This window comes from Mytilus edulis, chromosome 9 (genome assembly GCF_963676685.1).
Source record: "Mytilus edulis chromosome 9, xbMytEdul2.2, whole genome shotgun sequence".
Classification (NCBI taxonomy): Eukaryota; Metazoa; Mollusca; class Bivalvia; order Mytilida; family Mytilidae; genus Mytilus; species Mytilus edulis.
Genome location: NC_092352.1, coordinates 26,236,600 through 26,249,670, shown reverse-complemented (window position 1 = coordinate 26,249,670; position 13,071 = coordinate 26,236,600). Strand labels below are relative to the sequence as shown.

The 13,071-nt window shown below is 31.9% G+C and overlaps 2 protein-coding genes across 2 annotated transcripts in view; both read left to right on the top strand.

Annotated features, from left to right (window-relative positions):
- The window catches only part of LOC139487918 (telomere length regulation protein TEL2 homolog), a 44,298-nt gene extending 31,848 nt beyond the window's left edge, over positions 1-12,450 (top strand). Inside the window, exons 15-20 of the mRNA XM_071273153.1 lie at positions 3,806-4,047; positions 5,162-5,261; positions 6,683-6,747; positions 8,178-8,293; positions 8,739-8,821; positions 11,833-12,450. Coding sequence (XP_071129254.1) covers positions 3,806-4,047; positions 5,162-5,261; positions 6,683-6,747; positions 8,178-8,293; positions 8,739-8,821; positions 11,833-11,859 — 633 coding nt within the window. The 3' untranslated portion in view covers positions 11,860-12,450. The remainder of the gene's footprint in view (positions 1-3,805; positions 4,048-5,161; positions 5,262-6,682; positions 6,748-8,177; positions 8,294-8,738; positions 8,822-11,832) is intronic.
- On the top strand, positions 854-2,504 carry LOC139487921 (uncharacterized). The gene is made up of 2 exons (XM_071273155.1): positions 854-922; positions 1,232-2,504. The coding sequence occupies exons 1-2, from the start codon at positions 872-874 to the stop codon at positions 2,465-2,467; spliced, it is 1,287 nt and encodes a 428-aa protein (XP_071129256.1). The 5' UTR covers positions 854-871; the 3' UTR covers positions 2,468-2,504.
- Positions 12,451-13,071: the final 621 nt, after the last annotated feature.

Sequence of the window (13,071 nt, the reverse complement as noted above, 5' to 3'; positions counted from 1 at the left end):
TGCTTATGACAAGGGTTGCTCTAAATTAAATTTAATTTTGCAATTTCAAACATTTATTTAAAATGACCAACAAAGATTTTAAACATTTTTATAAAATTGAAATTGCCTTGTATTGCTAGTAATGATAGCAAAATATGACCCATGCATATGTTATTAATCATTTAGAAAAATACAAATTAAAAGCACTTTTGTTAATTAATCATGTAATTACATCCTACTCTTTTTCTGACTTAAAAAATGTGTCAACTTTCCTACAATTAATTAACACTAGCAGAATTGTTAATTAACACAAAATTTAATCTCATTTGACCTAAAGGTACAAATAACATGTACTTGATTCATTAATTTAAGTACTTGTTAATTTAACCTAAAGATACACAATTAATAAGTACTTGATGACTGCATTAAGTACTAATTAATTTGTAATGTGTAATAATTACTTGTAAGTAATTTTCACACAGTTGTATAGCCTAGGTATATATGTTATCTGAAATCTACATTTGTCATCAATTGCAATTTCATCTCTTTATCAAAAATCTACAAGTTTTACATAATTACTACTTACAATAAACAATATTTGGGAAGATTTCAACATGAAGAACTTGAATAATTTAAATGGTAAGTTTTATTTCTTAGAATTTATAAAGGATGTTTTTAGTTCTACTTTTAAATTTAATTGTTGATAAAAAAAAGAAAATTTATGTTTTTTAATTTATTGAGTAATATGTAAATATTTACAAGTTTTATTGTTCAGAAAACAGTCCATAGTAAACATGGTAAAGAAGTAATTGTAACATTTTTTTTATTATAAGATTTTATGTTAATTTATTTATTTTTTATTTTTTTAGACTGGACTTTGAAAGATGCAGATATGCAGAATGACTTCCAAAATGAAAACTATCAAATGTTAGAAGCAAATATGGTAAGTTATCTAAATGTATTTGTTTTTGTAATTATCCTTTTCGAATATTTCTTAGAAGGTTTCCATGTGATACTAGAAAAACAAAATGTAGCCAACAACTTTCTGTTCCAACAATCGAATTAGATATTTTTTGTATAAACAATGAATTATACTTTTGTCTGTAAACATTTCTGTGTTAACAATGAAATTTTTCTGTGCTAACATTAAAGCTAAACAGTTCTAATATGATTATAACGATAGTGTTAATAACGAAATTAGATACAAATTCTGTAATTTAACTGTTTTAAAATCTAGTTTTTTCTTATTCAGCTTGCTATCAAAAGACAAGAACAAGAATTCTTATCAGATTTTGAGGAGTTACGACAACAATTCAAAGACGTCTTGTCCACTGCTGGGATAAACCAATCACAGTTTCCTGTTACTCCAAACAAAAATCTTGTACCAGTTGACCCCATGACCCCCACCTTTATGCTTACACCTAAAGGATTAACAGATTTGGATATTCAGAAATGCCTTCTTATCAACACTTTAAATGACTCTTCATCTTACAGAGAACAGCTTCAATCTGATGGATGTAGTGATGCAGAACACTCTCCAATGTCTACTGATACTGAGATATCTGATGACGAGGAAGAAACTGTATTTTTTGAGAGGGAGATTGAAGGATGTGAAGATGAAGATGTTTATAATCTAGAAGATTCATTTCAATTTTCTACTTCATTTATTGCTGGGAATTTTGTTAATGGAAACCAAAAGAAGAAACAATCATTTGGATCATCAAAAGGTCAAGGTTCAAATCCTCTGGCCTCTTCCACTATGATTGAAGAACCAGTAGTTCAAAAGAGATGTAAACCAGTTTGCAGGGGAGTATCTGTTCCAAAAGCTTCATCAACAATGCTGTATAAACCACGTTCTGGGAGAAAAGTGCACAAGTCTTTTTCACCTGTAATCAAGATTAAAGATCTTCAGATGAAGCCTATATCATCAAGTGTATCTAACAAAAGGGAAGCAACTGTTGAAAGGGATGTAACTGTTACAAACACAAATACTGAAAGTGTGTTTACATGGTCTCTTCAACATTCCTCGACTGATGTGCCTCTAGAGGAAGCTTACTTGAGATCAGTAAAGAAAAGGTCAAACAGGCCATCCCATTCATCCAGACAGATGTCAAAGGTCACGGTCAGATCTCACAAGATGGATTCAAAACTGAATCTTCTTCCAAATGAGACTATTAATGGAATGTCTTTGATAACAAGGAAATCTACACACAAGAATGAAATATTTTCTGACAGTTTGAGCATAGAAAACCCACTTTACAATTCATCCAGAACAATTCCTCGTAGTAGTACAAGAGCCAATATGCAGAACTGTAGAGCCAAAGACTGTGCAGATGATAAAATATTCAAGAAACCTGCTGTTACTTCCAATGATGAACAAGTTCATGTTGAAAGGAAAAATTCTGTGGTAAAAAAACTTTTAAAATTCAGAGAAAGTTTTAAAAAGAAGAATGGCACAACTGATTTACGTACCCTTGCAATGTTATGAAAATAAGAATGAATATTTATAGATCTAAATGAACTTTGAACTGTTATAGTGCTATTAACTGTGATAATAATTGTAAATAACTTGTTACTTTTTTATGAATTGTTATTGATGATAATAAAACGATTGAAAATTATAATTATAGTTTATTTGATTGTCTAAATGAAGATTAATAATTTTTAAGTTGACTCACACATATGATAAAAGCCATCTTATACTTGATAGATATTTTGTTCCTGGAAGCAATGCCATGATAAGTTTCATTCATTTGTGTGAACAAAAGTCGTTGAGTATGCATGAGACAGTTCCCCAACAAAAACAATGCATAAATGAGACAGTTACCCAACAAAAACAATGCATGAATGAGACAGTTACCCAACAAAAACAATGGATAGCTATAGACAAACATGGACCCTTTTACAATAGAAAAATCTGAGTGTAGATTTTAAAAAATGGTGCATCACATGCTGTTTCAACTTGTTAGATCAATTTCAAAGAGAGCTTCAAAAAGTGTGAGGGTTGATATTGCTGGTTACTTTAGAATAGGAAACTGGGTAATATACAGTTTACCCTATATATATATTGTTCTTTTTATCATTTATTTCAAAGGATAATTCTAGAGGTATTCAGAACATGGTGTAACAGAAAGTGTTTTTACATTATAAAGTATGCGATTTATTGTTGCATCTAAATCAGATATTCAAATTAGCACTGTTAACAGCTAAGTATATGATAAAGTTAATCATGCATGTATCTGACTGACTACCATGTACTTGTGTACTAGTATTTGATTATAATTTCTCTAAATTTTAGCTGATTTATTTTATAATCAACCTGTGTGTTTTTTAATCTCAGTTCTTCACAGTTAAATATTCAAGTATGACCTCAAATTTTCTTGCTTAACTCTGATTTTGATATTGTGACATCATGAAAAGAGTGACAATTAATGTGAAAGTGTAAAATTGTAGGATAAAAAAAAAAAAACATACGTTGTTGAGTAAAAATTCATTTGTACTTATATTGAAACATCAGGAAGAAAAGCAAGGCTTGTTGATTTTTTCTCCTGCTTTGTAGCCAGTGCAAATCATTTTTTATTTTCCTGCAATGTACATATACACATATATTGTATCTATATCTGCATACTTTGTCATCTTCCTCAGGCAAAGTTGGCTCTTGATGAATTTGGCTATTTATTTTAGGTATTTTTGACATATGGCTCTTCAACGGTTTCTGTACTTATATATCTTCGGATTTCAAATGTTTGGCTTTGAACGTTCCTGATGAAGGTAAATCCAGAAAAGCAAGAAATTATTAAACGTGTTGTTTCCAATTTTTTTCCAGGTTTTAGCATCAGCAGCACAAGAGCTATCACAGCCTGCAGAACAACCAGTGATAAATCCCTCTGATAAAAAGATTGTAGAGGTGGAGGAAGATACCTGGCAGAGTATTGTACAGAAGAGGATAGAAACTAAAACTAGGAGATTCAGTAAAGGGAAAAGTAAGCCAGAACTACAAAAAACGATGAATAGATTTGCTCCAGTAGCTGGTCATTTTTTCTATCCACTAATGACAAGATTTGACAGGTACAGAGTTTTTTCTTTTTAAGGATATTCTATGTAAAATACTGATGCATTGATTTTTTCCTTGATTCAACCAAGGACGTATAACTAATATACGTGCTTGATTCAACTCAAAACAAGGAATTATTTAAATTTGGAATAATTTTGAATTCTGGAAAATTGATCAGAAATTTTTTATGAAAACTAACCCAACTAAATAGGGTTAGCCATGCGCCCATGGCTAAGGGGGGTTAGTTAGTTCATACTGAAATGATAGTGAAAGAAAAATTAACCTTAGTCATGCATGCATGGCTAACCCTATTTAGTTGGGTTAGTTTTCAGCAATAATTTCTAATCAATTTTCCAGAATTCAAAATTATTCCAGATTCAAATAATTCCTTGTTTCAAGTCTATATTCTCTTAAAGCTAACTGTTTCTTAATGCCACCGTAGCATTTTGAAAAAGCTATAATGAGATGAGAACAGGTTGGTTTCTGTTATGAGTCATGAAATTTTAGTAGAACAAACATACACAATGTTTAATATCATGAAAAGAGGATCACTTTAGTTTTGACATTTTTATGCCCCACCTAAGATAGTAGAGGGGCATTATGTTTTCTGGTCTGTGCCTCCGTTCGTCCGTCCGTCTGTTCGTCCGTCCGTCTGTGCTTCCGTTCGTCCGTCCGTCTGTGCGTCCGTTCGCTTCAGGTTAAAGTTTTTGGTCAAGGTAGTTTTTGAAGAAGTTGAAGTCTAATCAACTTGAAACTTAGTACACATGTTCCCTATGATATGATCTTTCTAATTTGATTCCAAATTAAAGTTTTGACCCTAATTTCACGGTCCACTGAACATAGAAAATGATAGTGCGAGTGGGGCATCCGTGTACTTGGGACACATTCTTGTTCAGGTTTGTCTTTCAAGATTTTCTTAAAACTAACAGACAAAATATCAACAATTCTAAGCACCTAATGATAACTCAATACATGTATATGAATAAGGAGATGGGGTATGATTGGAATTGAAATTCTCTGGTTTTTTGTTTCGCTTCAGAAGAATATTTATGGGACAGGTATTGTTTAAAATAATTATAATGAAAACTAAAATGTTGCAAATAATTTATTCAAATTTGTATTTTGTAGAAAGGAGAACACATTTGATATGTTAGGAGAAGATAGCCTTGTACTAGGCAGACTCATCTACACATTAGGAGTAGTCATGTATTCTGCTATTAACTCACCTGTGAGTATATATTCTGTTTCATAACTATTTTCTAGCCATTTCCTTGTTGCTAGGGCTTTGATATGATGCAGTACTTAAAAATAAAGACAAATCCACGAAAAAATTATTGCCTCAACTAAAACCATGTCTTCAATACAACACAGTCTCACATAGCTGAAAAATTGTTATCATTTTGCAAAGGAGATTTTGAAATTCTGTTTATAATCACCAGATTTGAATATAGCAACTTCAAATATAAAAATAATGATCTTCTATAAGTACTCAGTATTGGTAGTTTTCACTACATGTGCAGGGAAAATTTCTATGAAGAAAATTAAGACTAAATTCTTGTTCTCTCAATCTGGTGAATTACTATGTGATATGACATCCCTTCTTATCATTTTGACGGTATCCAAAACTTAACATGGCACTGGATAAATGGTTAATCAGACAAATGTGGTTCAATCAAGCCAAACCACTATATGCTCAACAGGTAGATAATTCAAAAGTGTAGAAAACTAGTGTCAAGACTTCAAATTTTTAAAAAGGATAAGCTGTTGGGTCAAGATGCACAATTCATTTCAGATAGGATGTAATGGTAGCCTTTTCTCAATTCCTCTGCCCATATCACAAACTTGAATATGAATGATAGCTTGTATTGAAGCCTAGACATTTTTACATATATATTTAGATTTGCTGGGTCTGTCCCACTTTGTATCCAGTACATAACTTTTGTATTATCAACATTTTGGTTCACTAAACTTAGTATGCAGTTGCATCATGGGCTGAGGTATGTCATTTACCTAAGTCAGGTCACTCTGATCTTAAATTTGACCTATGACCCCTTTGACAATAAAACATTGTTTGATTTGTAATTGATGCACACATTTTTTACCCTAGCACTAAGTTTGAATAATTTTGCATGCTGAAGTATCATACTGACCTTGACCTTAAATTTATGAATTCATAGAAAAAGAACCTGTTACTATTTCTGGGTAAGTATAATTCTTTCAGATTGGCCTATTAGTAACCATGTGTCAATCTAACAATGAGGCAAGGATTATATAAAATGAATAGATGAATCCCAAAACTCAAATGTCAATGTCTCAATACTGAATTTTCACAGTAGCAACAAAAATACTTGCAAAAGGAGGGGGTGGGTTTGGGCGGGGTGTTAGGGTGGATATGCAGACAGCTCTAGTTTCATATGAAATGAAGTTTTCTTTTGTGTGAATGCCACATAAGTAGTTACATGTGACATTTCATTGCAAGTCTTTGACATTTTTTAACCAACCAAAAGCTCAGGACTATGTCATAATCTTTCAGTTAAACCTGAACCATTAATAGACATCTCTGCTTTTTCAACCAAGAGATTGATGAAAGCTGAATTTTTTTTTGCCATACTTTTCTAATGTTTTATAATGTACGTTTTTTCCCTACAGACAGTCAAACAGATGGCAACTGTTTTGTTGGAATTCCTCTGGGTTTTACGTTTTCATCAGGATCAGTAAGTATTTATTAAATACATAAATTAATTTTGGATGTAACTTGTCTTCTAATTGGCTGATGTTGTTTTGTTTATCAGCTCATAGACATAATTTTGTCATTTGACCGTGACGTCATCAACGTTTTTTTCATGGTTTACTCTGGTTTAATATCGAAATTTAGAATTAAATTATAAAAAATAACTGTAATATTTGATCTGTCTGCACACTTTTAAATAACGTGCTACTCTAGTTATTTAGTGTACACCACATTTTTGATGTTATTTCTTCATAGACAGAAAAAATATTACAGTCATTCCTTAAAAAACATCTAACTTTAATTTTCAAGTATATACATGTAGATAACTGGTAACAAAAAATTGCTACTCCTCTAAATATATCTCTATAACAGTGGCATGCTTTCAGCAGAAATGTTCTGCAAAATACTTTATCATGTAATCAAAACAATATACAATTAAAAGTTTATTTTTTCCTTTGTAATTAAAAAAATATCTAGAGAACTAGAGAACAGATCAATTGTAATTTAGAAATTTTGTATAAAAGAAGTTTATATCATGGTTGTGTAAAGTGCTAACCTACCAATCTCAGTTTGTTTTAACTTTCTGTATATGTTAGGCTGCAATCCAATACTCTTCAAATTTGAATCTAGATTATTGAAGTACCAATATAAAGTACAAAATAAAAAGATCTACTTAGAATTATTATATTCACTCAGAAAGATTATTATTATATATAAAAAGAAGATGTGGTATGATTGCCAATAAGACAACTAACAATAATGACATGGATTCAAACAAGTATAAGTCACAGTACAGCCTTCAACAACAGAGAATAACGTTGCTGCTGATCAGTAAAGAAATTTAAAAAAAAGTATCCAAAGTAAAACATGATGTATTTGCATGCTTATTTGAAAGAAAGAAAGTTTAAACTGCCTGTCCACTTGAGTGAAACAACAGCTGTCCTTAGATATATTTAGCTGTAGAAAAAGACTGATGCATTTTGACTCATTAAGATATGTTTATTCCACCCAATAGCCAGTGTTCTGATATTTTCAATGTTTATTTTGTCTAATTATCCAGTTCATAAAGTTGAGGTGAGAGTGACTGAGATAGTTCTGTTTATGATTTAATTTTGATAGATACATGTAAATTCTGAAGTTTTTTCATATTTTAGCATTTCTTAGGGGGTGTCATTAGGGGGATTATCCCTGATTCTGCTTATTGTTTAATGACTATGAGAGAATCCTGTATCCCGCTTCTATTTGTCATAATGGTGCATGTAATTTCCTGTGTCCTGCCAGACATTGTTTCCTGTTTTCACACTTAATTATTCGACTTTCACGTGTCAAGCTTTAAAAGAATTGGTCAATCCCACCTCACACTTACCCCCAAGGAGACCAACTTCTTATGTATTATAATATATTTTATTTTAGAAGTGTGAGACATTCCATCTTGTTTTGTTTGTCAATGGTGATGCTGTCAGTACCAGGCCATGTTTTACTGTCTCAACTTCAGTCAGAAATAATGGAAGCAAAACAGTGGCTAGAAGGTAATATAGTTTTGTGAGGCCTCTTTTTAACAAAGATCGAAGGTCTCCAACTAAGCAATCAATATACAATTACTTTATCTTTTTTTGTTACCATATTTGGGCTTGTATAGTTCGCACTGGTACATAGTCTGCATCCCTTTCTCACCACAAAATTTTTGGTAAAAAAGTTTTTGTAACTGTTAGAAATAGTCTTATGAAACTCGTGTAATTTCAAATCGTATGTGGTCATATGTGGTATTTTCTTGGAAAACCTATTTGCCATCATCAAACAAAAGTGAAACTGCTTGTTAATTAATGATAGAATTAAAATACATATGATCTCTAGATGGTGTTTTTTAAGTTCAATTCTGTTGTTTGGTTGCTGTCTTATTGATGCATACCAAACACCATCTTTCATTCCTGTTGATTACTGTTCACATTGTAAACTTTATATTATTATTTTCAGATGTAGTTCAGAAAGATCCTGACACAGAATCTAAAAGGCTTGCTCTTCAGTGTCTTGTTTTATTAGAAAATACCATTAAACAGGTATTATTTAACACACTAAATAGTCACTGCAAAACATATTCTTGGATTATATCTTTTTTCTGATCTAATTTTGATTTTGTAATTTTCTTTGACTGTTGGAAAGTTTGATTACAGATTATTGTAAAAAAGGAAATAATTTTGTGAGTGAGTAATTATTGCTTGAATTTACATTTTTACAACACCCTTTATTAGGTCGAAAATCACTCTCTCTATAGTCAGTGTAATTGTGAATTATTTGTACAATTTCAAGAAAATGAATAAAAGAATGATTAAAGAAAACCACATAAAAAACTGTAAGTCTGATCCTTACTTTTCATTACTAAGACTTCTAAATAACTAGATATGATGGAACAACATGAATAGCCCTACACCCAAATTAGCTTGAGGCCATCATCAGGAATAGAAATTTAAAAATGAAAATCTATTTAACTTATTTTCTCAATATTTCCAAGGTCCAAAGCCCATAATTTTGGAAAAAATCAGTAAAGCTGAACCAAACATAATCTTGATCTGCAAGTCATTATAGAAGACTCACATAATCAAAACCAGCTCAACATAGGAACTTGTTTGCCAAAAAGAAGTCTGTATAACTGTTCATAGTGGAATGACTAGAATGACGGATAAGGGTAACACTTAATGCCCTGACCACATGTGGTGAGGCCATAAAAAGGCAACATGCATAAAATATGTGGAACATTTTAAAACAACATAACATTACTTAATATCATATTCAACTGCAAAAGGTAATATTGACCAGCTGTTACAAATGTCTTTTTACCGTATAAATACTTTATGAATTATTTTTATAGTTATGTGTTAATATGGATATAAGCAGTATTGGTGCAATGTTGATTTGGATTATGTTTACCTTCATGAAAAGAGAAAAATGGAATGCATTATTTGTAAAGATGTGTAATATTTTTAACTCATTCGAAATGCTGTTATTTTCCAGTAAAAATATAGGCATGTGATGTTACACTATTGTTTCAGATAATGGTGAAGGTTTGGTACCATTAAAATTGTTAAACTTACTGCAATTGTTTGCACCTGTCCTCGGTCAGAAATCTGATGTTTAGTAGTTGTGGTTTGTTGATGTGGTTCATAAGTGTTTCTTGTTTCTTGTTTTTTTATATCGATTAAACCGTTGGTTTTTCCATTTGAATGGTTTTACACTAATAATTTTTGGGGACCTTTATATCTTGCGGATCGGTGTGAGCTGATGCTCCATGTTGAAGACCGTACTTTGACCTATAATGGTTTACTTTAATAAATTTCTACTTGAATTGAGAGTTGTCTAATTGGCACTCATACCATATCTTCTTATATCTATAAAAAAATCTACACGAGGCGAAAAAATTTTGGGACCCTATTATGCAGAAATTTTTTTTTTTTTTGGTTTTCGGTCATAGGACGGTTTTAAAAGAGGAGCTATATGTAGATAAAAATTTATGAATGTAAAACTATTAATAAATCTTCTGAATATAGTAATACATAAACACAACACATATTTGTGATACAGAATTTACTCAAAATTGTCCAAAATCTGCTCTTCGGGTCTGGTCAGAAACAAACTTCTCTATTATTTTGTCAACATTCACACTGAAATCCCGATGAATATGCATTAATGCTATGTAACTTTCGTTGTTTAGGAGATAACTGTATTGTATTTTAAGCTCCGACGTCATCAATTGGGGATTTGATGGTCGCAAATTAAGTTTACTGGCGACGGGTTAGTGGAGACAGTAAACTGGTATTTGCGACCATCAAATCCCAAATTGATACCGTCGGAGCTTAAAATACAATATTGTTATCTCCATTCTAATGAAACTGACAGAAAACAACGTTAAAACATGTATTTAAAATCTGTCATATGCCGTCTGCGCTTGCACGTACGTCCCATAGCATCAATTGTCAATTGATGCCATGTAAGAAAGTGACGTTATCCAATCAAAATGAACGTTACAAACGTTGTTGCATTAGAATCATTGTTGATCGTACATTTGTTTTCAATTACATACGTAGTACCGTGACTGATATATCTTAGGGCCATCATGGCATGGTAGCACTCGCGAGATGTTATAAACCAGCGTACGTGTTCGGCATCGAGCGACCTCCCAATTGAATTTGTCAAAATTACATGCTAGGTCAGTTTCGTATGTTTCAGACAATATTGAGATTTGTTCGTTTGTGATATTTCCTACAACACGATGAAGCAGATACAGCACAAAGAAGCGATTTTCTGATAACTTGACGCGACTCCACTCTCCAGTTGCCTTATCATATGGTCTATAAATGCAAAAAATAATGAGACTTTCCAATACTGTTTTGGCGTAGTTGCAGGGTGATTGGCTCCGGTAGTCTGTCAACCACATCGCCTCGACATATTTTCTACGATATCGAAGGGATCTGATAATTCTAATGCCGATTGGTACATCTCATTCCAAACTGATGAACTGTACACTGTAAAATGTGCTCCAAAACTACACATCTTAGACTGAATATTACAAATTCAAAAGTAAAAATCTTGTAAAAGATACAAGTAACCTTCCGATTTTGTCATAATCTCCAAAAAAAAAATTATTTTGAAACCAAATGTCGTTATTTAATGATATTTCATCAATTAAAAAAAGTGACAACATAGGTGTTTCCTTTAACATCCAATTTATAAATTTTTGTTTTGCCATTTCTTTTTTTGCATGCCGAATCAATGTGCATGCAACTTCGGAGCTACCTTCTTTTTCTGAATGAATAGCTTCATCAACACTTGTAACTAGGTTGTCAAACTAATATCCGGGATAGACGGAAAAGACACCAACAGTCTCCGATTTCGATTGACCAACTCATCTCTCTCTCTTCTGCTTTTTTTTTTTTTTTTGTTGTGAAAACGACGTGGATGCACGTGCTGTCGTGCCTCCGGGTAGCTACGCCCCTGATAAGTGTATTATAGATATTTTTATAACATGTATTATTATATTGTTTCATTCAACAAATGTTATGATTTCATTTTGTAGGAGTTTGCAGGTGAAGAACCTGCCTGATGTATGAAGAAAAAAATTAATAGATACCAAGACTGCAAACAACTTGTAAAAGTTTGATGGAAAATATTGTTTATGAATGTTATGAGGGACAATAAACTGGACAAGTACAATCCTGAATATGTAGCTTGTAGGATAAAAGAAATGGATGGATTTTGTTTCTTCCTAACATTATTTGCCATTTCAGAATTATCTGACTATGGATTATTCATACCATTGTTTATTTCAAGAAATGAAAGTGTCATGCTATTGGTTGAATTCCAATATTTTCAACTTATCACAACATTTTAGTATACCAGGTTTTTTCCTGGCGTGCAACAAAAGTTGTGTAAGCTCAGACTTTACAGCATCCAGATTAAACAACATCAACAATTGTTAAAATTGATAAGTTAACACTGGCAAGATGTATATATGTGTCTTAACAGTTAATGAAAATTTTACCTAGAATGCTGAAGATTCTGAAGTTTGGAATGATGTGCAAGTACTGATATTTGATTTTAAATCTAACTGTTGTTTTATTATTAAAATGGAATTGAAGAATATTGTTAAGTTTCAAAAAGAAAGTTTTGTAATAAAATGTTTCTGCTTACTGTACATTAGTTTATAGGTTTATTCTCACATCCCAACTTCACTTAAATGGTGGAAGCTTATCTCTGTTCATCTGTCTGTTAAACTGTTGTTTACAATTGAGAATTAAAATGGGGAATGTGTCATGAAGACAACAACCCGACCAAAGGGCAGAAAACAGCTGAAGGCCACCAATGGGTCTTCAACAAAGCGAGAAAATCCCTTCCCTGGAGTCGGGCCTCACCTGGCCCCTAAACAAAATGTTTACTAGTTCAGTGAAAATGGATGTCAGACTAAAAGTCATATGTTTATGTGTTACATATTTGTTTTTGGTTCATTTTTATAATAGGCTGTTCGTTTTCTTGTTTGAATTGTTTTACCTTGTCATTTCGGGGCCTTTTATAGCTGACTATGCTGTATGGGCTTTGCTCAATGTTGAAGGCCGTACCATGACCTATAGTTGTTAATTTCTGTGTCATTTGGTCTCTTGTGGAGAGTTGTTTCATTGGCAATCATACCACATCTTCTTTTTTTATATCCATTACATATAAATGAACTAGAATTTTAAAAAAACATACAAGAATAACAGTTCAGACTGTAACAAAAAGTAGGCTGCACTCTTCATGTACATCTATTTGTAATCAGGGG

Coding starts and splice junctions, on each gene's coding strand:
- LOC139487921 (XM_071273155.1), top strand. CDS start 872: ATGCAGAATGACTTCCAAAATGAAAACTATCAAATGTTAGAAGCAAAT. Junction 923..1,231: donor AAATGTTAGAAGCAAATATG/GTAAGTTATCTA, acceptor TTTCTTATTCAG/CTTGCTATCAAAAGACAAGA.